At 40.4% G+C, this 27,547-nt stretch overlaps 2 protein-coding genes across 3 annotated transcripts in view; one reads left to right on the top strand and one right to left on the bottom strand.

Annotated features, from left to right (window-relative positions):
* LYRM4 (LYR motif containing 4) overlaps positions 1 to 18,159 on the top strand; it is an 87,618-nt gene extending 69,459 nt beyond the window's left edge. For both annotated transcript variants that reach the window (XR_003987164.1, XM_030444181.1), the window contains one exon: positions 17,796 to 18,159. Coding sequence is in view for 1 of the 2 variants with exons in the window: in XM_030444181.1 (XP_030300041.1) it covers positions 17,796 to 17,858 (63 nt within the window). In the remaining variant the exon portion in view is untranslated. The remainder of the gene's footprint in view (positions 1 to 17,795) is intronic.
* Positions 18,160 to 24,862: 6,703 nt separating this feature from the next.
* Positions 24,863 to 27,088, bottom strand: PPP1R3G (protein phosphatase 1 regulatory subunit 3G). Its single transcript, XM_030444658.1, has one exon. The coding sequence runs from the start codon at positions 27,086 to 27,088 to the stop codon at positions 26,207 to 26,209; it is 882 nt and encodes a 293-aa protein (XP_030300518.1). The 3' UTR covers positions 24,863 to 26,206.
* Between the last annotated feature and the right edge of the window lie 459 nt (positions 27,089 to 27,547).

Genomic DNA, 27,547 nt, shown 5'->3' on the forward strand with positions numbered 1-27,547 from the left:
TCTGGTGGCTAACCAGAGAGACTTACACTTAGGCTGTAGTCTCTCCTTCAGGGAAGCTATTAATTTGGGTCTCTTCTGTAACTGATTGCTGATTATTCATAGGAACTTACGAGAAAATGTCTTCCTCTTATGTAAAAGTGATTTGGCAGCTTCAGACGTTACTACCAGCAGAAGTATAGATAGTGCAACTGTACAAGCTTATTAGGCTCAGGAAAATGGATTAAAAATCTCTGGAAATAATTTTACTATAAGTAATTACGCAGATAAAGAATGAGTTAATGGAATGAAGAACATAAATGCTCAAAAATCAAGAGTAGAAAATTTAACTTATTAGAGAAATTTGATTTGCATGCTTCCTGCTTAAAGAAATCCCTAATGGGATAAATCTTCATATTTTTTTCTTTTTGGTACATTTTAATGTAACTAATGATTGGATTATGAGCTTGCAACAAAGTGAGAAATATTAGTCTATAAATGCTGATTTATACAGAAGATACTATGCACCAGTTTGTAAGATTATTTTTTAAATCTTTTTTAACAATCGTAATTCTTGCTGAGTTGAGAGCCTTTTCTTTTACTTGTGAGAAGTAAATATTATTGTACCTCACAAAGCTGTGCTATAGGCTATGTCAGAGTGCCTGGAAAAATCTGTCACATTGCTTTCAGAAATGGCAAGAAGTTATCAATTAACATTGGAAGAGTACAGTGAATTAGCAAATGTAGTATCCTAAAGATAATATATTTCCTGTGTCTGCTTCTTTAGTGAAAGCACATAGAGTACCTTAGTTGTTATGCCAATGTTTGAAATCAACAAGTGTTGTCACATCATTAACTCTTTAATTTATCAAGGAGATTTTATCAGCCTGCTTTAAATCTGCCCAAATGATGGGTGTAAAGTACAGGTCAGGTGGCCAGAAAAGTCTGGAGGAACTGCCATCTGTTTTTCTTTCTGGGCAGATGTTGTCAGTGGGGAAACTGCAGCCTGAGGGAACTGTAAGATTGAGCTCTGTGCCTAGTCCAGGTGGTCTGTGGTTGTAGGTGGGTGTAGTTTAGGAAGCTGGTCGCTCACAAATAGTTACCAGTCCTATAAGCAGTGGAACAACAGGAGAAAACTGGAGAGACTATGTTAGTGTGAAGTCTGCCAAAAATGTTCCCTATGTCTGCAAGTAAGGAAGGGTATTTTTTTTCTGACTATAATTTTGGTTTGAAGAATAATGAAAGCTGCAGCACAACCACACTTGTCACCATTTTTTTTTAGCATCTGAGAAAATTCCCTTTGACTGATTCTGGGTTAAACAACAGCCTCAGCTCTGGTGAATCAGCACCAAGGCCATTTAAAAAAATTTCAAAAGTAATTTATACCGGTTGTTAACAATGTAGATTGTAAAACATTAGTCATCTTCAAAAAACCTTTTGTCTTTGGGATTAGCTGTAGGTGTCATTCTCTAAAACAAACAAATTCTAGATGCAGCATGAGTTTTTTAGTGGTGGCTGGCCACTACACCAGGAGCCACTGAACAGACTGAGAAAGGTCAGGGTATGAATACATTTGCCTGTGTTCCAACTCTTGATTCTGTTGAAGTGCTGGCCATACAAGAAGAGTCAACATTTTCAAGTCTGCCAAAGGGCAGAAAGTTCAAGCACTTGGATGTTCTTGGGAGGGAATCAAATTCTGTGGATTCAGTCACAAGAGTCCAATTCTTGCTGTCAAAAAGTGTCTGTCTTGTATGGGTCAAGCTGCCTTCCCTATCAAGCACCCTCATGTCAGCAGAGGGTAACTGATAAACATGAGAAAAGAAACACATTTATTTTCTTACTGACACATAAGTGGTGTCCCCTGCAAATCACAGTTCAATGGAGGCCAGAGGGGCCTGTTACAGTTTTAAGTTGTACATAAATTTCCTGTAAGGCAAAACTATTTTGTGACCCCATATCATTTTCCCCTGGTTCTGTGGCAGTCTCCAGCACTGGACCTCATGGCATACAAGATGAAATACACAGCATAAATAAGACAGTGAAGGATGGCCATGTGTCACCATGCTCTGGTGTTCACCAAGCAAAGTCACACTGTATTTATGTCAAGGATCCACTCCAATACAATAGACTTTCTGAACTGAACTGTGGCAACTAGACACCACTGCACACTCTGAAAGCCTTTGCCTAAATGATTGTAAGAGCAGTCAGTCAGGTCACCTTTTTCCTACTTGAACTGGTTTCTCTTGTTAGGTGGTGTCAAGGTGCTCTCCCAGCATGTTCAGAAATTGTGCCAAGTGTTAGTCTTGCTTCCTCTGCTCCTGACTACATAGATGTTAGCTGATTGAGTACTGCTGGTACCTGGCTATTGTCCTTCTCCCTGGTATCTGGATATTTGTACACAAAGGGGGGAAATCTTTCCGTGAAGAACTTACCACTTGAAAGATCTACCAAGAGGAGAATTGCTCTGAAGAAAACCTAAGTGAAGTGACATTTTTTTTACTGCTTTACAATGTCAAAGCAAAATGATCAGCCATCAGGCCTGAGAGTTCAACAGAACTGCAGAGTGCATTTCATTTATACTCTAGAAATCATTGCCACAGCATGCTGAGGTGGCCCATAGATAGAGGAGTACAAACCAGGTATCAGAGAAATTAATCCAATCTGTTAAAATTGTAGTATTGTTGTAGCTACGTGGCCCTGAAGTTACCACAAATCTGTGGTCACTGATAGCAGACCAGGCATTCAGGCAGAAAGATGGGTATGTATGTGTGTGATATCCATGCACCATTTCCCTGAGGATCTGCTGGTGGCCAGTGATGGATACAACATTCTGGAAAAGATGTATGCTTGGACTGATCCAGTACCACAGTGCTTCTCTTCTCCCCTGTCTTACACCGTTTTTTTCTTTTCAAAATGTTTTGGGGTTCGTGACACTTGTCTACTACTACAGATGGGATCACTTAGAAGTAATGATGAAAGGAAGGAACTGTTTCACCTATTGTCCTGGCTGTTCCTGTCCAACTCCTGACCACCTCTGTTCCAGAAAGGAGGCATTTGTTTTTAATATTTAAACATTCAGAGTAATGCTAATGGAAAAAATATTAATCGATACAGCTGATCTTTTAAAATGCACTATTGAATTTAATTAAGAGCCCTTAAGGTAGGCATATTCAACTACACTGTCTTGAATTATTTTTTTTTTTTTTTTGTTATGATACAAGGATTTTTAGAAATTCCTGAGAAAAAGCATATCGAAGTGAAACTAGACATTTTCTTAAAGAGTAATGTCACAAGTAGCATCTATATATAAGCCTCTATCTATAAGCCATATATAGATGACCTGAGACTGAAAGGTACCTCTGGAGGTCTCTGGTCCAACCCTCTGGTCAGAGCTGGTGAAGATAAAGCAGGTTTATCCATGGAGCAGCATGCAGACAGACTACTGGTAATTGCAACTCTAAATTCAGTTTAAATAAGTTTGCCCATGTATGGAATATAATTCTTGAAGTAAATTCCTGATTTTTAATTTACATGGAAGACTGCAAAAAAGGGTTCACATTTTTGTGGGTTTTGCAATTCAGAGAACTGATGTGTTTGCAAAAACTGGTGAGTTTCTACAGGCTTCTCATCCCTAGCCATCAGGGTATATCAGCAGTGTAACTGAAAGAAAATGGAAGTATTCATAAAATACTGCAGACATTTAGTTTTTAAGGAATGATATCTATTCAGTAGTTTTTGTATGGCAGGAAATGGTATCATCTGCACTGGCTGTAAGATCTTGTTTGTGATTATATTTTAGAACATATTTTTCAACTAACCACATCCTTTCTGGGATCCCCTTGATGGCCATGGTTCATGGGACATTATTTATCAAATAAGGATCATCTTTTCAAATCTGGGATTGTAAATCTAAGATACAGAGCTGATTGGATTTGGGAACCAGGACAGAGGAGATTTGTTTTAGGGGTAGCATGACAGTGCAGCTATATCATGTGTTTTTATTTATTCAGTTGTGCCTGGGTAGCATTGAGCAGGACATTGTATGGGTTAAGCAGTAAGTGGTTAAACACAGTACTTAGGCTTGCATTTTTTTTAAGTGAGATTTTCTGAAATTTCTTTTTGAAGTGCCACAATGCCATCTACTGGCTCGCTTTCCTGTAGTTTTTGCTAAACTAAAAGAGGGAGTTATTTTTGTATACGATCTGATATGTAAGTTTTTAATGGTATTTTTAAATAGCAAACTAAAGAAGCTGGCAGAGATTGAGCAAGATAGTTTTTGGATGTATATGTGCACTAAGGAACATAATAAATTACATAGATTAAAGAGTCACTTCTAATCTCTTGCCAGTCAATCTTGCTCTCCTTTTGTTAAAACTCTAAGGTGATTAGTACTAAAAATAATGGAGGAATCTCTGTTTTCCATTTATGTCCCTCATAGAAGTTTTTCTACAGGTAGCTTCACTGTTTTCTGTCTACAGTCAGTCAGTTTGTGCTTTTTTTTTTTTTTTCATAGTGTTGTTATACAAATAAATGGAAAGAAAATGAAGAATAGAAATTATTTCTGACAGGATTCCTGACTGACAAAGTCCTAGATTCAATATATTTTTCCTTCCTGCCTGCCTTTCCTGCCTTCCCCGAAGTGTCTTTAAACTTTTCAGGATTCATTACCAACCTTCCAAGGACCACATTTCCATAAACTGTCCAAGAATTGTCATGAACAGGCATCTATTAGAAAATTGTTATTCTCAGTATCAGACTGCTTGTACCAGAAATGAGCTGTGAGCAGTTATAAGAAGTTGTGATTGGCTCTTGTTTTTAATCAAGTTGCCTAATATTTTTTATAGGAGTAACTTCCTGTCTTCTATTTACTGCCAAAAGAAATGAATGGGCAAATATAAAAAGAATTTCCTGAAAAAAACAGGGACTGTAGATATGGCTTAATATTGTTATTTGCAGTTTCACTGTTTGCTTTTCCTGAACATATCTTGAAAGGTTCCTCATTAACAGGATTTTTTTGGTTGTCATCTTAAAATGTTCCTTCAGTTTTAGTTTGTTTTTCCCCAGAACGTTCCTTTTTTCATATTCATGCCTTTCTCCGGGTTAGTTGGGAGAAAGAGAAGCATTGGTAATGGCTTGCAACTCTTTGGGCTGATTTTCAAATAGATCTGTAACTCGCTCACGTACAGCTCCAGGGTCAGTATTCAAGATGAAACAGCTAGAAAAAATGTCCAGATGTTTCCTAAATGGCCAATAATTATGGTAAATACAAACATCTGTGCCCTTCCTGGCCTTTCACCCTATCTTGCGCTGACATTCAGAAGGTCAAGTGGATGCTGCAAGCCAAGTTTTTATCTGGCAGGAGGTGTGTCTTGCTCACAGCTACAGAACTTTTCCGTGTGCGTGTGTGTGCTGACGGAAGAGCCCGCATGCCCTTGGCCAGCTCATTTGGACAGGGAGGTGTCTGTGTGTTAAAGTTAGTGCTTGTTGGTGGCAATGGGTTATTACCCTGCAGTTGGCATTCTACATGCTGTACACTGGGAGCAGTGAAGCTGAAATGATTGTTCTTGGCACCCGTGTTGTTTTTTGTCATATAAATGATCCATGTCAGAGAGGTTGCACTGGGGACCAAGTCTCATTAGCAGCTCGAGCTTCCCAGACTTTGCTGAACAAGCCACCCACAAGCTGTATGGTATCTCTGCTGAGGGGAAAGCCTTCTGTGGCACTCCCATTGCTATTGTTGTTTGGTTTTGGCCAGGGTGTTTTGTTTGAGAAATGCTCTCTACTCTGTCCGGTGTAGAGGAACAGAGATTGCTCCCTGCCTATATTTGGAATAAGTGTTAACTTCTTACTCCTAATGGTTATCTGTGCTGGGAAATACCAAGGCAAGCCTTCATTTAAGTGGGGCATTAAATGGGGGAGAATTGTCAAAATCAAAAGAGCAAAAAGGATTATTTTATACCACATCTTCTATTACAAGCTCTCTCTCTTTTTTTTTTTTTTTTTTTTTTTTTAAGGCTCTGCAAACTGTCCTGTATTATTGCAAAGAAGGAAAAACTAATTAAGACAGTTGCTGAAAGTGCTTTGCCACCCACACTACTAAGAAATCTTTCTACAGAATTAGCTCTTACCAGCTGTGCTAAACCTAGTAATTTATCTTTGCCAAAAAAAAAAAAAAAAGGTGCTGCTAGAGTTTATTCCAATTAAATAAATTAATGTATGCTCTACCCTGTATCCACACAAACACAGGTATCTCCTGCTTAAAGGCTGGATGGTTTGCAAATAATTACTTTCTCTCTTGTTAATTCTTCTTAGTTTTTGTGAAAAGCACTGTTCTGAGGAGCAATGGGAAATTGGATCATTTGTATGTGGAACTGCCTAAGTCTGAGCTTAAGCTTCTGGAAACAGTTTGATGGCAGGAGCCTGGTGGAGGTTTGAATGTGAGGGCTTGGATTCAGCTCCCTGTGTAGCCACAAGCAGTGTTTGCCTCGATGCTGAGAGGCAGGGGTCTGATCTGATTCCTGCCCCAGCACACAGGCTGTAGGAAGCCCACCCATCTTCACCTGGATAATTTTCAAGAGGGGCAGAGGGCTGCCGAGGCTGCTTAATAAGGTAGATCAGAGTCACAGTTTTGGACTGGGGTGTTGGTTTGGAAACTAAGCTGAACCAGAGACCTCATCTCAGGGTGTCTGTGGTACAGTGGCTGGCAAGTGTCAACTCAGAATCACAAATTTTTGACCTTTCAATCAACAAATACATCTTCAGTCCTAAAACATCATGTCCTTTCTTCTCAGGTTTTTGAAGAGTGTAGACAGTCCAGGCAATGCTTTTTCCAGCTGGAATTCCAAATGCTGATGACTGATTCCCAAGAACTAAAGGAGCTATGTTTGTTCCCCTGAGGGTGTGAGACCTTGTTCTGTTGTGTGCAGCCTTCACTGGAGCTCTTTGAAAAGGAGGGGAGAGAGGGGGAAAAAAAAAAAAAAAGCTTCTTGTAGCTTACTTGGGCCACTTTCAGGTGTGGGATTAGGAGATTCTAAGCCGAGAATGACAGCTGATCAAGAAAAAAAAAATCCTTGGATATCCTCTAATGGAGAAAGTCAGATAAACAAGGAAATCATCTTTGTGATTCTGTCAGGAACAGATGACTGTAGTTTAGTAATCTGTTAAAATTTTTTCAAAATAGGAAGTTTTGTTAATGCAGAAAATTACATAAAATTAGTTGCCTCCTTATACACTTACAACCATCTGAACTCTGCAATAGGTACTTGACATTACGTATTTTCATAATGGGATGCTTCTTTCTGGGTGAAGCTACAGATTGAGTCAAACATCCAATATAAAATTTATCTTTGGAAATACAGATAAATTTTATAAAGCTAAATTCAATTTAAATTCAATTTTTTTTCTAAAGATAAATTCAAATATCTATTTCTACTCTTTCAAATTTAATTTTGTAATTTAAATGTGCATAGACAAAAGCTCAGTTTGAAGTCTCCGTCAGGTGGTAACAGTGCAGAGGAAGAGACATATTGGAATCTTAGAGTATGTGATTCCTCCTATAAATTTAAGTTTAGTCCTTGCTTTTAGCCTTTTTGAAAGACAGTAAAAAAAGGAGTATCTCTGTGTCTTGGAAAAGTGTATATGATGTTAAGGATTGACTTTTTCCAGAACACTGAAAGGCCTTATTACTTTAAAATCATACTAAAACACCTGACAGCTTTATAAAATGTAGTGTACCTGATACCATCTTGTAACCAGCACTAGGTATCTCAGTAAGGACAGTCTGGAGTCTTGAAGCAGACTTATTACCACCAAATAATTAAACTGTGGGTATTATTCATTCATGTAAAAATTTAGCAGCTTGCTGGGTCTTTCACCTCCCAAAATACAGCTTCACTATCAGATAAAAATGCATTTTTAGAAAATATTCTTGTGACTGAAAGGCCGTTAAAAAAACAGAAAATTGAAATTGCTAGTTTAAACAGTATTACACTTCTGAGTTATCTGAACTGTTCCCCTTTATGTTTGGTGCACTGGACAGTATTCAGAATAAATAAAAACACAAATCCAAGTTTATTTAGTTAAATACTGACTTGTGGTGCCAGGTGTACTAAACTATGTTCTGCTTGAAAGGAAAAATATTTGCCTTAGTTGGTGCATCTTTCTCTAGTAGGTGATTGTGCCAACCTGTCTTAATTGCTACAGTTTTCATACTAGTTAGGGTTAATTCTTTTGTTTAGGCAGATAACCAAAGATATGAGCTTCTGGCTTAATTATTTCTCTCTGTACTTCTACCTGTACATACTTTCTGTGAAATAACTGGGCAGGATACTGCAGGGAAGGATCCCCTCAGCTCCCACAGGAGCTTAAGATTTGTAGTGAAATGAGGCAACCAGGTGCCACTAATTACCAGGCAGTGGGCATGAGCTTGTGTTAAGCCCACCTGTACCTGATTAGGGCGGGCCCCCACTGCGCATGAGCAGGATTAGAGGGCCAATAAAAGGTAAGGCTCAAACTCATAAGCTCAGCTCACACTGGAACTTACAATCTTGGCATGCTTGGCTTAAAGTACTGCTTTCAGCACTGCATTACCTTTATTGCTCCGCTAGAGCTCATCACCATCAGGGTGAGGCTTCTCAATTCTCGAACCCTCGGCCTCAAAGATTCCTCAAGCGTAAGACCTGTGGTGTACTTATTTACCACATCCTGCAGATGTAGGTACAGTAACGTGTTCTGATACAGGAGATACTGTGAAAACTTTTGGTTTACAAAATTCAAAGTGGATGTATGGCAAATGTGCCAAGGTAACTGTCGTGCCATGTAAGATATGCTCCAGGCATGAACTGTGAGTGAAAGCAAGTGCAGGCTCAGCTGGGGTCAAAATTGCTGCTGGGTTCAAAGGCAGCAGGTGACCAAGATCTCCCGTGCTGGGAAGCCAAACACATTTTCTAGAGCAGTCTGCATTGTCTTGTGCCACTGCACTGACAGCACTTTCTTCATTGAAGAATCATCAGCTTTGACTGTACTCATCATGCTGGCCTTGCACAGTCCTGAATTACTCTTCATTTGGGTGAGCTCTGACATCTTATCTGGCACTTTGCTTGTACAGAGACCCTCAGATGCATTTTCCCTACATCCAGACAGCCAGTCTTGCTTGTCAGTCCTTAATACCTTGGTGCCTGCTGTCTCAAGGTGTCTTAGCTCATGAAGTTCAGCCTTTCCCAATACACAGATTTTGATGCCTTGCACTTACTTTGTGTATCATTCACTTAGAAATATAGTGAAAGTAAAGCATACAGGCTTTCCAAGGCTTTAGACAATCATCATGTAGACAGATAAATCTTAGTTAAAAGCACAGAAAGTCTATGTGCCATTCTATCTCTTTCTGGAACTTTCCAGTGGTGATGGACGAAATATGAAATTTTGCGGAAATATTCTGAAACTGGGAAAGAGGATAAATGTACAAGGTGATGTATGGTATTAAAAAAAAAAGGCGGGGTGGGTGTGGGGGAGCAGGCACATTCAAATAAGTAATTTTCTGAAAGACATTAATCTACATACATGTCATACATCGAGTAACTGTATTAGAGCTCTTCCCATTTGCCACATTCACCATTTCACATGAGAATAAAGGCTAAAGTTGATTGTTTCAGTATGTCGCATTTCTAGCATCTGACTTCAAATACAAATGTTGCAAAAGGCAGTCTTTATACTGTGACTGTTGCTGAGCATAAAGTGGCAGCTCATTTTAGCTGCCCAGTAATTCACAGTATGAAAGCCTATTAGAGCTATAAAATTACTTTATCACACTTCTCAGTAAGTATATTTATTTGTTTATAGCTGTCTATAAAGACTAATTTTTCTTCAGTGCTTCATTCCAAAAGTCTGTCACAATTAGTGATCCAAGAGGACATTGAAGAGTGGAATATTTTACTTTTCTAATGACAGTTCAGTCTTTGTATGTATTGTACAGTTGGTTTATCTGTATTACACAAACATTACAGTATTTTCCTGGACATAGTGCAGAATGTGTGTTTTGTGACAGTGGCTGTTGTATTATACTACTGACAAAAGTAAGGCAGGCAGTCCCACTGGCTTTGATGAATTCTGCTTATGTAGTTGCTACAACACATAGGGTCCTCTCTGAATGGTTTGGGCATTTACATACCAAATGTCTCAGCATTACCAGAGTACCTGTTATGCCCTACTCAGCACAATGTTATCCAGGTCTTTGTCTCTCTATTTTCAAGTACTTGGTTTTTTTATTCCTTTCCTTGCCACACTCAGCATCTTAACTGAGTGATTTTTATATGAAGCTTTTTCCCCTTTACTCACATGGGACTGACTCTTTAGAATACCTTCCTTAGTCTGTGTTTGCTTTTGCCAAGAGTTTGAGCTGCTCTGCAGAGACAGAGGTTTTGGATGTAAACAAGAGAGAAAAGGCAAGATGCTGAAATACATTAGCAGATAACAAGTAGAAGGAGAGGAGAGGTGGAAGCATGGAGATTGCCAGGATGCTGAAAGCATGTAAAAGATCACACCACAACAGAGCATTACCTCTGCAGAGTTGCTTCTTCCTCGAATGTGTGTGGTATCAAACCTTTGCTTGGCTGTTCAGGCCCAAAATCAGTCACTGCTTGCTTCCCCATGACCCAGTCCCTGAGATCTTTGTGAACTAACCTGTGCAGCAGCAGAAGGATGCTTCTTCCCCTTTGCAGCAGGTGCTGCCCACACCATCTGCTCTTACGCCCTGCATACTTTTGAGAATCCTTTTTACTGTAGACTGAGAAAGTTGCAGGAAATGAGAAAAGTGGAACAGTGTGGACCACATATTCTTGTCCACTTCTTTCTCTGTTCAGGATCTCTGAATGTTGTTTCTTCAAGTATGTAGCTATTTGGAGCAAAGCCCATGTCTGTCATGCTCATGTTGTCTGTAAGGAACTACTGGAGAGAATCCAGCACGGAGCAACTAAGATGATAAGGGGGCTGGAGCACCTACCATACTAGGAAAGGCTGAGAGAGATGGGTCTGTTCAGCCTGGAGAAGAGGAGACTGAGGGGGCACCATCTCATCAGTGCTTATAAATATCTAAAGGGTGGGTGTCAGGATGATGAGACCAGACTCTTCTCAGTGGTGTCCAGTGACATAAGGGGCAATGGTCACAATCCGGAACACAGGAGGTTCATTCTAAACTTAAGGAAAAAAATTTTTACTGTGAGGGTAACAGAGCACAGGAACAAGCTGCTCAGTCTCTGGAGACATTCAAAACCTATCTAGATGTCATGGGGCATGACCCACTTCAGGTGATGCTGCTCTAACAGTGCCATTGGACTGGAGGATCTTCTGAGGTCCCTTCCAACCCCTGCCATTCTGTGATTCTGTAATAGCAGCACGTTTTTGTATTTATTTTTTTTTAATAGAATCTCTTAACTGAGAAATAATCAGCATTTAAAAATAAGAATGCCTTGCTACTGTAGAGCGTCATATACAAATACACATCAATGCATATGGTTACAGTATTTGATGTGTTAATCATTGTTAGATTAGATATGATTCTCTGCTCTTCACTGAAGAATATCTCTTCAGGGAGACCCACAGAATAAATTGATAAAAGCATTAAAACAATATGTCATCCTGCTTCTGATAAGTTGAATAAAGGTATGTTAAGGTACAGTGCACATGGTTCTAACAAAATCACATTAATTATCATTATTAAGAGAAATGTTTCAGACAAATTCTCACTCACTAGATGGCTTACTTTACTTCACTTAACACCTTCCCACTTAGTGGAAGCCAGACAGATGGTAGCTATAAATAATTTTTCCTGCCTTTTCAAAAGCTTCATGTATCAGTGGCTGTAGAAGTTTTGGCACAAGGAAACAAAGAAAACAATGTTTGCAAAGCACAGACAGAAGAATAATGTATGATAGTTCTAACTCCTGAGCTCTGTGATTTCTTTCACTTCCCTTCCTATTCTTGTGTAGACAAGTGGAACCACTGAAAATAAGGTAAATGTCTCCAAAATTATACATTTTTTTCTGTATTCATTCCAGCTCTGAAAAACTGGAATAACCTATGTATTTAAGTAGCCAAATGAAGTTTTTCAACATTCTTTCCTAAGCAAAAATAAATAAGGCTTCTGGCACATCGTCTAGAACAAATACAAAAATTTGGCAAAGCACTGAACAGTTATTGATGAGGTTTTAGTTCCACTTGATTTTTTTTAATTATTATGCACAACATTGATGTGTTTATTATTGCAATGCAAGATCATTTTTAAAATTGCTATCCATATTCATTTAAAGAACATTGAACTGGCTTTAGTTAATATAAAAATATTTATAATGAAGTGTGCTGTTTATAGCATATCTGACTTTGGGCACAGGAAAATTTATGTTTCTTAAAAACAATAGCCACTTCAGTTACACTTGTGACAGGATTGAAAATTGGTTGGCATCATCCAACAGGAAAGACAGCAGGTAAACAACATAATACAAATAATACATAATACAAATACACTGTTGCTGGCTCTTAAAATTTATCATTATTCTTGTACATTTCTGTTCTTGTCAGCATTCACTCAAAATGCATTTTATAATCATAGCACAAGAAAATAGGAATGGGCAACTTATTCCTATAGCGTCAGAGGCCAGTATTAGCAGCAATATATGCAATGTGTCGTCAGGGATTCTTTTCTTCCTAGTTAAGATTCAACAATGTGCCTGTGAGATACACTTGTCAGCTTTTCATGTGCAACAGGACAAACTAAACTAAAATATATATGTGTGTGTGCCTGTGTATGGTACAGATATATTAGTATAGAGGATGTTTTCCTTTTTCTTCACAATGAAGAAAATATTTATGTGATCCCTGGCTTTAATAAGGTAACCATTTTCCCTGCAAGCAAATGTGCAACAAAAGAGATTAGATAGCTATGATTATATAAAGTATGTTTTATAGATATTTATGCATGTAAATATATAACAACCTATATCTATTTTTATATATGTAAATATGTTTAATATGTAAAACCATCTGTAGTGCACTAACTTCTAGTTACCATCTGCATTTCTTTGAGAGGAACAAGAAACATCATTTGGTTCCCTTGTGATGACCTTCTCAGGAAATGAATTTTTAAATAATTGAGAGCTAAAGGAATTACTCTTACGATATTTTTCTGTTCCTGTGCTGTGGTAGAAGTTTTACATGTTTGTGCCTTGTCTGTACCAGTGAGGTGATTCCAGATAGAGTTAAGAGTGTTGCACCACCCCTTGTTATGTTGCATCTGCTTTTGTCTGACATCAAAAAATAAACAGTGGCATGAAAAAACCCTGGGGTTGGTTTGCTTTTGAGGACAGAAAATTGTTCCCTAGAGCTTACTTCAGAAACTGTATTTAAGTGAGGGGAGAGCTGTTATATAATCAAAACCTGTTTGTTATTTTTGTTATTTGTATTGCAAATGAGGTGAGGCACAGGAGAGGTTAGAAACTGATGGCCAAAGTGCCTTTGTGAGAGTCTGTAGTCATACTGCATTGATTTACACTGCTTGCAGTTAGGAAGATGATGTTTCTATGTATGGGGCAACTTTATCAAGATACATCACCAGCTGTGCAAGGTGCAAAGATTCCTTCAAGGGCTGAGATGTGTGTTGTTGTCTGTCCTTCTTGTGTGTCCGTCCTGCTAAGAAATGTTACAAGCCAGATTTCTTGTGGCTTTGACTTTGTATTTGTTGACTGAAGCTGTGGATGTCCTTCAGATCCTTCCCTGTTGGTGTACACTTTTGGCTGTGCATTGACACTTTACTTTTACAAATCACCTTTCCCCATGTCTGCCACCAGGGTAATTTTAGTGCATTCACCTTGAAATTTGATAGTGAGACCTCATCCAAGCTGGTAACTAGTAGTTTGAAGATGGTTAGGGTTTGCTGGGAGATAGTGATAACAATCACTATGGTGACAGTTTGGTCACCATAGTTTGGTGACAATGAGAAAAGTATCTTCATCAGGGCTCAGCAGGATTTCATAGAATTTACAGGTTATTCACCATAAAATTATAATTCTGTCGAGTACAGGAGAAAAAAGAGATACCCGGCCACCTTTGTACTGCAGAGCCAATACAATTAAGGAGGAAAAAATCTAGTGGTTATTAAAGTGACTATCAAAATTCTAATACATACAGAGATGTCAAGGAAAGATGCTATCATATTTTTCAGGGCACAGCCATGCACTCTAAAATGACCGGAGTCACTTTTTCAGCCACACAGAAACAGGAGCAGTTGCTCCTACATCAAGTCTGAGCTGATGTAAAATCTTTACATGAGCAAAAATCATCAGACATGCCACCCACCTTCAAAAGCTGAAGATCACCTAGTATTGTTTTGCAAGGATTGGCAATGGGCCTGCAGGATCTGCCCCCCTAGCTGTGTCGGGTAGGAAGACAGCTCCTAGGATTTTGGCTGCCTCCAGCTCACTACTGTCCCGTTCCAGTCTTACCTCTTGCATGGCTTGGCGTGTAAGCTACAGATAACCTTCTCACCAGGCAGAGGTGTCCTTGGGGTCAGACACTGGCCAGCCATAGACCACTTGAGAGAAGGCAGTTCAGAGCTGGCAATTTGAGTGTATTTGTTCATTTTTTAGGGTGACAGCATGTTCTTTCTAATGTATTCAGGGCGTAAGGATTTTTTTTCAATATTTAATTCCAATTCTTTAATGCTTACTTCTACTTAATTCCTAATTCCTAATTCCACTATTTAGTTTTTACTGTACCTCTCCACACACACATCTCTAATACTCTTTGGAATCTTGGGAAAACCATTCCTACTTGCCTTTTAAGTAATAGTGGTAAAATATTCTATGAAGTGTCTTCTTCCCATGATTGCTGCTGCCGGCCATGAACAAGGAATTAGTGTTTCCATATGAACATACCAACAACTAGAGACTGGCTGGGTTACAGGATGGACCAGTGCTTACTGTTCAATAATTTCTTATTCCTCATTTGTTATCTTACATCTGATGATAAATCCCATTCTGAACCCCTAATCCCCCTAAGCATTGTCCAGGGTTCAGCGGTAAGGCAAGACCTTGTTTTTCAACTTGTACTAAATCTTTGAACAAGGAAAAATTGTCTGGTTTGAGGGCTGGACTTGTCAGACTTGTTTTCAAAGTGCATAATTTTGCAGGCAGAATTTAAACATTGAATGTTTTGGCAAGATACAAATGATACAAAAAGCAGCCTTTGTATTTCTATTTATTGTCTTCTCCTGATGACAAACTGCTTCTTTATTGCGCACTCTTCACTGCAGAATTTATTTGCAATGTGTTACCTTACAGTGGTAAATAAAATTCTGGGTAACATAGTTGCTCAGCAAACGGGTAGAGCCTTTTTCCACAAAAGCTTCCTGTGATTAATGAAAATACCCTTACACTGACCTCTGCACTGGCTTAGAGCCACCTGCCAAAAGAGTAAGTGTACAAGTTACACACATGAAAAAAGAACGCAATGCTTAAGTCTGTTACTCAGAAGAATTGGGCACAGTGATGCTTGCTGCTTAAGTGCTTTCTTTAGACCCTGGTGAGGCAAGGACACTGTAAGAGCACTGTTTTGATTCAAAAGGTTAATGAGTGTCATTGTGTAAATACTGATGCAGTCCTTCTGAGGCAGTGGATGTTTACAGATGTCAGGTTTCGGCAGCTATAAACGGAAGGTCTATTTATTTTGTCTGAAGTGCGTGGGAAAGGCTCGATCATGATGTTGGAAATTCAAGGCTAAAAATTCTTTTTTAAAAATCCTTACGTTTTAAAGTCCATCTGAAAAATGTCACGGCAAATCTTCTGGAAGGGAGGCAGCAGAGCAGGCAAGCTGCAGCAGCCCAGCAAAAGCAGACAGCACAGCACCCGTGGCTGTGCGCTCTCTAAAACTCCTGCACGCCTGTGGCTGACTAAGGAAGCAGCTCAACACAGACATATGTGACCTTACTGCATGTGAGTCAAGAGGTACAGCAGTAGGTAATATCACCTCTTGGCACAGGGACAGCATACAGCAGCTCCTACCTTTCTCCTACAAAGCCATCTGCCCTGGCTGGATACGATTGACTGAGAGGTCACGTACTCAGCCTCGTCTATCTCCCCAGTTGGTGGAGAAAAAAAAAAATGCAATTCAGGTTTCAGCATTTTTGTAATCCCTCTGAGCCTCCCATTAAATATGCTGTACTGTGTGGGAAAGGATTAGATTCTTTGGGCTCCGAAACACAGTATACAAAAATTAAGTACTACAGCATGGTTTGTGGTAAAGCAGCAACTAAAGTGTATAGCCTGCCACATAACCCAGAGCAGCGAGTTCTCTTTGATAAGTAACACGTGTTGACAGCTTAAAATTTCTGTTGGTAACACATGCCCCAGTCATGGAAGGCCTTTGTTTTAAATATTTTGAATGCAACATACTTCATGAGTAATTTCAAAAATAATCAGCTGTTCCTACGCTGTTGCTTAGTTCAGAGTGCCAAAAGAGGGGATATTTGCTGGCAAGGAGGACTTCTATTCCTTTAAGAATGGCTCATAAATCCTCCCTTGTAATAAATATTGCAAGATGAAAATCAATGTGTTACAAGTTTCAGACAAGGCTGTTTATCAAGATGAAATAGTTCATTTCCTAAAAGGCTATATTATTTACATTTTATGTGAGAGTGGCTGTAGATGACAATTTTTTTTAAGAGCTGCCAAGATTTTTCCCCTGAAAAATATTAAATGAAAAAAGCCAAAAAAATTTGTTTTCCCTTGTTTTTTACTACTCTGAGAGCCTGGCTTGCTTTCAAGCCTCGTGTGTCCAGTATTAAATTCTGCTAAACATATAGTGCTTACTGTAATTAAGCATCTATCTTCTTTTGTCCTGATTCTGTAATTAAATCTATGAACTTGTTTGGGTTGTTGGTTTTTTTGGGGTGTTTTTTTTGTGAGAAGGAAACAGAGATACTGTGTACCCAGGCTTTGGAGGTACATAATAGATACTGAAAGTTAGACTCCATTATGCATAGTTTTAAAATGAGTGTTGTTTTCTCCTACTTACATTACTTTACTTACATGAAACATCTCCCTTGCACATCTCAACTGTTCAGAGAAGAGCTGTGGCTACCACCAGCTGGGCATCTGACTACAGTTTACCACTGTTACTGTACAGACTAGAAAGTACTAAAGAACAAAAGGAATCAAAGCATCAAGTTGCATTTTTGTCAGTTTTCATTTCCTTGTTGCACTAGAAAGCACCAATATATGAGGTGTGAATACCATCTCATGAACACGAGGTCACTTCCAGCGTATGCAAAATGTTACTGCTGAACTAACTGTACATCTGTTTTCACTGTCTGTAGGGTGAATTAAATTAGGGTTCCAAAAGAACTGGAAAACACCACCATACCCTGCCGTTTTACAGCTGAGCTCTCCACCCAAAAAACTTAATTAGAAATACCTACTGACTATGTCTATCCTTCTGATTTATTTCATTATATTCATCTTTTCATTTTTCTGAACCTACAACCTGTTCACTTTTTCTTTGTACTAATTTCTAATTCTAACATTTAATATAAGTTTTGAACAGTATTCCTGAATGTCATTCTTTCAAGAATTTATATGTGGTTTACATATCTGTTATTTTTCTTAAGGTCTAGGCTGATAGCAGTATTATTTACAATAGAAAGAGAAATATCATTATGAAAAAAGCTTAATATGTGTGCTACTGAAATCTTGATTTGGTTTTAATCTCTCTTGTGAAGCTCAAATTATAACCTGTTTGTTTTCCAGTTTCAGCTTGATATTTTGGTTTGATTTCAGGTTACTATTGGTCAGATGTATTCCACGCAGAAATTGGTTATTGAGAGTCCAGGAAACACATAGTTATGTGAAAACTCTGATCCTGAAACAACACTGGACCATCTTCAGCATCCTACAGTGCCACATACAGATGCATAAACTCACTGCACATGTCTGAGCTTTTCTGTTCAGCAGAAAAAATGTCTGGGAGACTCAGTTTTTGGCAACCAAAGTACTATTTTCTAGTGGTTCACATCTGAAATATATTGCTGTGATTTATGATAGCATGTAAGGTAGTCTTAAAATCTTGTTCGCTTGTGTGTCCCATGTGATGAAAGAGTTCTTGCTCTATTTTGACAATAAAACTTCATTAAACTACCTGTAACCAGATGCATTATTCTGTTACTGACCTTTTCTCTTACTGAGCATGAAGGATGTGTTAGATTTTAAACTTCTCACGCAGTTAGTAACTTCTTACTGGTCCTGTTTAATTTAAAAATATACAGCAGCTGACTTAAATGGCTAAATACATAGTTCATTTTTAATACTAAAACTAGAGATGAAAGGAGTTTTTGTCTTCTGGACCTTGATACTTACAAATAGCACAAGCTGCACTGTGTGATGTCCTTAAAGAGCACCCTGTGACATTTCAGGAGGTGACATCAAAATTCTACCAATTCATTCTTTAGTTTCCAAGAGTTAATAACCAGTTTCATCCTCCTTTTAACCAATAACAGATCAGAACAGCAGAATGTGAGGCTTGCATCACTGAGGCTTGGGAGCTTTAAAACATATTTTCTCCACCAAAACCTTGTATAAATTAGTTGAGGTGCAGCTATTAGCAGAAAGCACTACCTGACTTTATGGAAGGTTTCTCTTTTTCACAAAGCTCATTCATTTTGGAGGAGAAAAAGAGCCTAACCATGACAGTAACTCAAGTGCAGTATGTCATAAATTGGCAGAAAGCTTTGTCCAGCAAAATGGAACACTCATAATAGCTCTTTATTGTTTAGTATTAAGCCTATAGAATAATCAACAATTTCAAGGCAGTATGATTAAAAACAAGCAAAAATTTTGATCAGGTTCTGCTCAATTCATTGCTGTGCTTGAATTTGTTTTATGTTAGAAATTGCAGAAAAATTAAGGCGTGAAAAGCTTTTTTAATGGCTTCCTTTTTTTCAAGCAATTGTTGTGGGTTTTTTAAGAAGAAAAACGTAAGTTATTAAAAACTAGTTCTAAAACACTGTGAGCTTTCAAAACCTCCCCTTATTTTTCATGCTTCACAAAATTCATCTTTGTTAAGAATATCTGTTGTTTTGCATTGTTCATGCTGTGTGGTAACATTATTAAAGCAGAGGATAGACAAAATATCTGACTTATATCAAACTCCCATTCTTCCCTACCACTTAAAGTGTGTTTCGTTATTTTGTACAGTTAGATTGAAATGTGTAACAATGCATTCTATTAACAATATAAATGTACAGAATAAGCTGTGACTACCTGAAACTACAAATGCAGCCTCCATTCTCATTTTCAAATAAAAAAAAAAGAGTAATAATTCTCATATTAGGTGTATAAATATTTCAGTGTAAATCGCTTTTAGTGGTTACTTTATTAAAACAGAATGTAATTATTCTAATAGGTAAAATATATATGAGATTCTGTGTTTCAGATCTTCACATTCACAACTGGATAATTAAGTGCACTTAAGTTAACGATAAAAATGTAGGGGAAGAAAGTTTTAATAACTAACCTTCCAGTGAACTCAAAGAAATGTAGTAACATCTTACACTTTCAGAGGTAAGGACTGCCAGTTTTATACTGTAAGAAACCTGGTCCCTTAAACAACAGATGCAAAATCTGTGTTTAACACAGCTTAATTACTGGAATAAGCACTACATACCAATTCAAGATCTGTGAATGCATGCTAGGAAGCAAAATAAACATCCTTTAGAATAGTGTAGCCCTGATTTATGAAGAGGGACAATTCCATCAGTAATATTTTTACTATTTAACACCATGTTTAAAGAAAAAAAATGTTTGTTTTCAAGTAGAGGCCCTCTAAACACATAATCATTTCTTACAAAATACCAGGACCTTTCCATTTTAGATCTTTGTCATTCAGTTTCCACCAAGAATACCTACAGTAGATGGTCCATGCTTTCATACGGGCATGAAGTCATGAATATGTAAAATTTCTTACAAATTCCATTAAAAGGTTGAAGATTACTTCTCCATTAATGCCTGAAACTTCTGTTAAATTTTGGTGGTAGCCACAACACTGCTGCACTCCTGATCCTTGTCATCTGCTCCTACTTTCTGTCTCAAGGTTACCAGTCAGATTTTTTCTCCCTTAACAATTTACATTTGCAAAGAAACGCTCAGGATAAATTCTAAAGAGGTGACCCATCAAGAAAAAAATTCAATAAATTTCAGGTTCTCTATTCTACCTCTCTCCCCAATCCATAGTGCAGAGGTTAAGAAGACAGCTCACATTCTCAGTCAGGGAAAAATTAGTTCTTGCAAATTAACCATCAGCTTACAATACAGTGTTTATACATTACTTATTAGAAGTAACTTAAGAAATATCCTATTGCAAAGGACCAAAAGCCTGTGTAATATTACCCAAGTTGTTAACAAAAGTGTCAAGCTAGCAAGAGTATTAGCATTTATTACTCAAACCTCAACACTCACTGCCTTTTATGTACCCATTCCCTCTTTGCAACATACAAGCAAGTGCAGCCTCCACTAGTTATGTACGTATCAGGTGTACAGGATTGGAAGTTAACTAAAAATCTTATGTTTTCCTTGCATAACATGCATTTTAAGTAAATTTTGCCATAGTGTACCCAGTTCTGTATAAAAACATAGCTCGCCAAGTGCTTTATTGTTGAAATTCTACATAAGGAAAATACTTAGAAACCACATCTAGATTAGAAAGTCCAGTGCAGAAATGGTATTTATAGGCTAGGATGTCTTTAGTATTATATCCCTATGGACTTGCCCTGTCCTTACTCTTGGCTAAGCATATGCTCATCATCACTGATGGAGACAGTGAACTAGAGAGCTGGCACTGTGGTCCAGCCTTGGAACTGCTGTGCTCCTATGGGTGCACCTTCTGTGCCTCACCAGTTCCGTTTACGTTGCAATACTCATTAAATCTCTCTCCTGGCATGCTGACAGGAGCTTTGTTGGATTCTGTCAAAGCAGTGTAAACAACAGGAATAGTTAAAACACAAAGGAATGATCGCGTGACCTATGTACGGTGTCCATTATTATAAAAAGTGTGTCCTTTTTCCTTAGAATGGGAGTTCAATAAATATCTTTACTAAATCTACACTGTCTTAGCAAAACAGGCTTGCTTTTGTGCTATATTAAAAATGTTTGTCTGTTCCTGTTCCTCCACATTTTGGCAAACTGTTAACCTCAGCAGTATGAACCAGAATTTGAATGCTTACATATACTGATTTTTGTCATAATTTTTACAGTATAGACTTGGAAACAGCTCTCTGAAAGAAAAGAAAAAAACTAATTTGTTTAATAATAGCAACTGTTTAAAGGACAGGCATTTCTGTTGTATGTTACAGCTTCTCAGGAGATTTTACTGCAATTGAAAGCTCAGTTTCAAAATGTTCATATGTATCACAAGGTTCAGCTGTCCTGGAAGGAAAGCAACCCACGAGAGCAGCATGTGAGCACTCAACATACAATGTTAGGAAAGGCTAAAAAGAGTTTTACCTAACTATTCGCATTTTTAGAAACATATTTCTGCATAAAACTTAATCGAGTTTCAAACCATTAAAGTATTCTTCCCACCCTCTAACATCAGCAAGAAGAAGGATAAAATTTTATGGAGAAACACCAGCCCCTCTATTTACTGCTGGTCATGCAACACAAATGCATCTCTCCCTGCAGAGACCATACGTACCCATGGACAGAGCCATAAAAGAGCTGTGCACTGTCTGTTTTCCTGAGTTTTCCATAATGATCTACAGTGAAATCCTGGCATTCAAGTCAGGACTATACTGTTTGCTTTGTTCCACGATTCTTAACACAGGCATATTTATTTCATACTCTTAGGACTGTTTTGCTCAATTACCTTTATAAAAAAAAAGAAAAGTGTGTAGCTCTTTTACTGAGAGTTTAGATTTTTACTTTTTTCAGTATTTTAAGATACAAGAATAGTGATGAGCGCTTATATATGGAAGCAGGAAAAAAGAGAAGCCAATAATTCTTCCAATGTTGTATATTTTCAGCAACTCTAAGAGGAAAAAATTTGGAACTCTCAAATGTATTTCACAACCATACACACCTTTAAAATATTCTGCAGCTTACAGGGGAAATTTAAGTATCATCAATGTGTTGCAAGAGTTGCTGCTTTCAGAATTACTTACCTGTTCTACTGTTAAGCCTAATATCTACCAAAGCTTTACAAGAGGGGGAAGTGCTGGTAAGTAGTGCATTCAAATGACTCTTCTGTGTTCAGAATAAGAGAACTATGGAGACCTGTGAAGAATGTACAGGCTTTCTATTGAAAGAGTGTACCACATAAATATTTATACCAGTCTTTGGCAATATGCTAATCCAAGGCAAGTAATTTTCCCTCTCTTAAAAAGAATCATGAAAAACAATTAAGGTGATTTAATTACTGCCACACATAGACAGCAGATTTTGAACCCCTGACAGACAAACATTCATCACAGTGCTATGTTACCCTAACCCCGTAACACAAGACTCTGAATAGAACAGGCAATTAAACCTAGATCATTTCCCCTACCTTCCTGCAGTACTTTGGGCTAGATCCAAATCCCAGGGAAGCCAATGGGAGCAGAAGCCAGGCTTTTCAAGTCCTGACTGAAAGCCTCAGCTTTAAATAAAAAAGTAGTTTGCATGCAAATTTGCAGTTCTTGATGACACCAAAGTAAATTTAGCTTCACAGTCCTTTTCTGGATCATTTAAATCTGAATTTAAATGCAAGTATAAGCAGAAAAAAAAATGCTTAAGGAAGCTTTAACTTTAATGCCCTTCACAGTTACTCACTGTAGAGGTTCAAATATATCAAACTTTTTGGTTTTATATACACCTCTGAAACCATTTGCCAGATGTTTCTTCCATATGCCCTTAATTCAGGGTGGGGGAACACATCTGCATAAATTGAAAATCTTTGGAGCCGAGCTACTTCATTTTGAATACACTTCTTAGCAGAAAGAAATAAAAAAGTTGCAGTTATGTTGTGTATCTCAAACTATGACCATGAGAAGAAGCCTTGTGCTGATGTGAGTTTGCCAGCATTCAGTACACACATGCTGCACATCTGATTTTTACACTGCAGCCCAATGTAATCTTTGATAAGGTCTTGGATTTCTGTAGCCCCCAGTAACCTCATCTGTGAAAACAGAGAACTGGGGGGGGGGAAGTCTTCAAAACCCACTTTGGAAGCCTGTGCTTCTCTAAGTTCATAGAAGTACAAAGATGTGCTGTCTATTAAAACTGAGTATGTTTGATTCCTGTCTGAGAAAGGTTCCCCCTTTTATTTCACAAAAAGTAATTCTTAATAATAAAAGCACTTTACCTGTTATCAAAGCACAAAAATATTCTGCTTTAATTATTAAAATTTGATGGATTTAAGAATGGCACCAGTTTTCTGACACACTCAAAAGCATTTTACTGTTTAGTCCCGGTGAATAGTTTCTTGCATTTTGCATTTCAAATCACACAACTCAAGAGAAAACATAAATGTTACATTTTCTGAATGTGGGTATTTTAAACCCTTTCCCCATAGTTTACAGCATAGCAGAGAGTGTTTCTAGCTCTCTATCAATAATCACAGTTAGCTGGGATTCAAGGTATCAGCTCTGCTCCGCTGCCAAAGAGAATAGGGCTCCTGCTTTAAATTCTGTTTAAATCCTCCACCATCCCTCCTTCCCTGTCTTTGGCAAAGTTTCCTTCTTCCCTGAAAGAATTAATAAACAAAACACAGAATAAGGAATTGGCTCCAGAAGTCCCTGATACTACATTGTACTTAAGAATTAATTCTGTTAGCATCACGTCAGCTTAAAAGCACACTATTGCATTGACACAGCTATCTGAAGAAAGGCTAATTCATAATAACCCGTAATCTGGTAATGCACAATAGTTTTAAAGCAAACATGTGTAAGGAAGCAGTGGAGTTGACTATTCTCCCTTAAAACCTTTCATTCTTTTGGCAAGAATTTAAGTGTAATCTGGAAAGCAACAGAACTTTGTTTGCTTTCACAGAGCTTTTTCTCAGTGCATTTCCAGAGTGACTGGTACTAGTCTAACAGCAAGGTGGCTTCTCAAGGAACTGAGCATCTCTTTATATTTGGCCAAATTCTCACTCTATAGTTTATATATAGGGGGCTTTTAGGGGGCAGGGAGGGCAGGCTGCATTTCAGAAGCAGCGAGTATGTTAGTAAAACTGCAGGAATTTTAGTCTGAAGCTCTCTCTGCTTCATGTATTTTCCCTGGTAACCCACCTGCTGCTGTCTCCAATTCTGTACCAGCTCTGAAGAGGCAGGTTATCTGAAGAGTTATTTTCAAGTATGGGGAATTTTATAGAGGTGCACATTTTTCAAAGGTGCTCATGATGGGCTTTAAAATGTTTTATGTCTCCAGAGGAAATAAAGACCTGAGGAAACTCTTAGTATGCTGTTTTGAAAAGGAAAATAATCTCTTAAGGTCTTGCTGAAGAACACACATCCAAAGGTCAAAACATTTTCTTCATTCCAACAATATCTTATCTACTTATTCCATCATCCAAACTTAAAACTGGATTTCAAGATAACAAAATAATACAAGTGGAGTGTACCAAAACATGAGTATTTTCCAACCTGTGCTAGTGAAGCTTCCTCACACCACAGCTCTGCATGAGATGCCTATTACAGAAGCATACTGGGCCATTGTGTACTTACAGGGCCATTTGCCTTGTGGCTCTAGCAGGACCACAGTCAGTTTCAGGTATAACTCTGGTTTGCCATGAAGCACACCAACAGCTTTATCCCCTCTGCACTGCACACATTAGGACAGGGGCACAACCGGGTTACAAAACTAATAAGCATACAGTCACATTTTGCAATTCAGAAAAATCATTTGTATTGGTGGGCTCTTTTTAAAAGCTTTTTTTATTCTTACAAACCCATTTTCATTGGTACTTTCTGCTTACTTTTAGGCCTTGGGACACCAATAGTAGTCAAGGCTTGCAATGCAAGAGTGAAGTGTCCATTATTTCAAGTGTCCAGAGCTATAAAGTCCAGCTGTGTGCACCAACAAACCCCTTTCCCAGCAACATACAAATACTGAAAAACATGTAACAAAATAAGTTGAAAAAAATATAAATACTTGAGAAATGTGGTGCAAAAGTTAACATTAGGAGAGCTGAACTAAGGCACTTGTTTTCCTTCATCACTGAGGACACCCCCTCTGTATTACATCAGCACTCCCCAGTGAGGTCATCCAAATCCATCACCGCTCCCCAAATCTGGAACTACAGAACCGTGTGTGAGACAGACACCATCTTTTCCTTTAGAGTGCATTACTTAAAGGTGTTACCAAAGTTCTCCTGACAAACCCAGCATCAGCAAGTATTCTCACTCCTCCTTTGTCCCAGTTTCAGACTTCTCATTTGTCTGAGAAGAAGCCACCAGTCTATTTTAAGCGAAAACATTTTTGCGGAAGTCCCCGTTGGCTGCTATTAGCCAGGCAGGATCTAGACACAAGCCTGGGGAAGGCGGGGAGCGGGATCGAAGTGTGCTGAGTGACAAAAACCAGAGCAGCCCAGTCCAGCCCCAGATCCAGCCCCAGAACAGACTGCTTGCTGCTCGGAGCCGCCACATGGCACGGCAAAGGTGGGACGGGCACAGAAGCCTGTCATGAGTTTGACAGGTCCTGGCAACAGTGAATCGTATTGTTATGGAGCCCATTGAACTCGGAAAATAATAAAAGACAAAGCACACCATTGCTGTTGCAGTACTATGTCTTTGAAACGGATGTCAGAACGGGACAACAGGGGTTGGATGGTAATCTGAATCTGTAGAGAACACGCCGTTAAGTTTTCATGCAAGTGCTCCGTGCATTTCTGCCTAATCGGGTAAGTGATGTCAAGCCAAATCAAAGACCTCAAAAATTCACTTCAAGAGGGGAAAAGCAAAGCCCACACTACTCAGTCTCCTTGTTCTCTGTCTCTCAAAAAAAAAAAAAACCCCAAAAAAAAACAAACAGGGAAACGATTCCACAAGCCACAGCAATGCAAGCCTACGCACATCCATCTTTCACTGGCGGAAACACCAGCCTTAGGGTCGTCTCCGGGACGGCTGCCTCGTGTGCTGGCGGTCGTTCTCCCGAACCAGGCCCCCGGCTGCACCGCCCCCCGCCCGGCCGGGCCCTCCCGACTCCCTCCCCTCGTCCGGCTGGAATTAGTAGCGGGGGGCGGCGGGGGGCGGCAGGCAGCTGGAAGCGGCGGCGGGGCCGCCCCCGGGGGAGCCGCAGCACCGCAGGGTGTAGTTGCGGCCGCCGTTGTTGTCCCAATACTCGCCCTGAGAGCTGCGGTAGCGGATGGCGAAGTGAAGGGCAGAGCCTTCCCGCAGGCCGGGCGGGACGCACAAGGCGAAGCTGTAGCGCTCGGCTGGCGGATCTCCGGCGGCCGCCGGGGCCGGTGGCATGGGGGCGGCCGGCACGTCCAGGAAGGAGAGCCACTCGTTAAAGGTGTAGCGCACCGTCACCTCTTTGGGGCCGGGGCCACCCAGCACTTGCACCGTGCCCCGCACGTCGGTGGGCGCCGGGGGCCGCCCCAGCCGCTCCAGGCAGACGCGCTGCCGCCGCAGCCGCTCGGCGCTGGGCTCGCCGCCGTCGGGGAAGTCGGGCAGCAGGCTCAGGGCGGGTGGGCGGGGGTGCCCGCAGAGCGGCGGCGGGTCCCGCTCCTCGTCGGGAGGGCTCTGCAGGCGAGACAGCGCGGCGGGCGGCACTTGCGGCTCCTCGGCGTCGCTGAAGTGCTTGACGCTGGCCAGGCTCAGCCCCAGCGAGTCGGCGAATTGCACCCGCTTCTTGCACTTGCTGCAACAGTCTTCGCCCGCCGCCGCTTCCTCCTCCTCCTCCTCCTCCTCTGCCTCCTCCTCCCCCACCTCCCTCCGCTCGCCGGGGCCGGGGGACGGCGGCCGTCTGCAGCGCCGCAGCTCCAGCAGCGCCAGTCGCTCCCCCGCCGCCTCCCGCCTGGCTTCGCGGGGCACCGTCGGGGCCGCGCCTCGGAGCCGCCGCTCCTCCGCCGCCAGCTCCTGCCGCGGGCGTGCGGGGCTCGCCATGGCGGGGCGCCCCGCTGGGCCGGTCCCGGCCGCCCCTATGGCAGCAGCCGGACGGGCCGGCACCGCTTTATCCGGCGCCCCCGCCGCAGGCCCCGGGCGGGGGGCGCGCCCCCCTCAACCCCCACCCGCCGGGCCCGGAGCCTCCCCGCGGGGCTGGGGCAGCCGCGGCGCTGCGGGCGGGGGCGGGACCTCCCGGAACGGGCAATACGGAAAGAGCGGCGGCCACGACGGGTGGCCACGCACGTCCTCCCACCCGCAGCCTCCCGCCACAGGGGCCGGCGTTACCGGGGCGCGGAGGAGAGAGCCTCGAGCAATGCAGCCGGGCGGTGTGTGGGCGCTGGAGGGAAGATGGGGGGGAAACGACAGTGCACCCGCGGAGCCAGACGTGCCCCCCAGTGTCCCCCCCCGCCACCGCCCCGCCCCGCAGAGTCAGGCCGGGGGGAAAAGCGAGGTCACAGG

The sequence above is a fragment of the Calypte anna genome, chromosome 2, assembly GCF_003957555.1.
Source record: "Calypte anna isolate BGI_N300 chromosome 2, bCalAnn1_v1.p, whole genome shotgun sequence".
Lineage (NCBI taxonomy): Eukaryota > Metazoa > Chordata > Aves > Apodiformes > Trochilidae > Calypte > Calypte anna.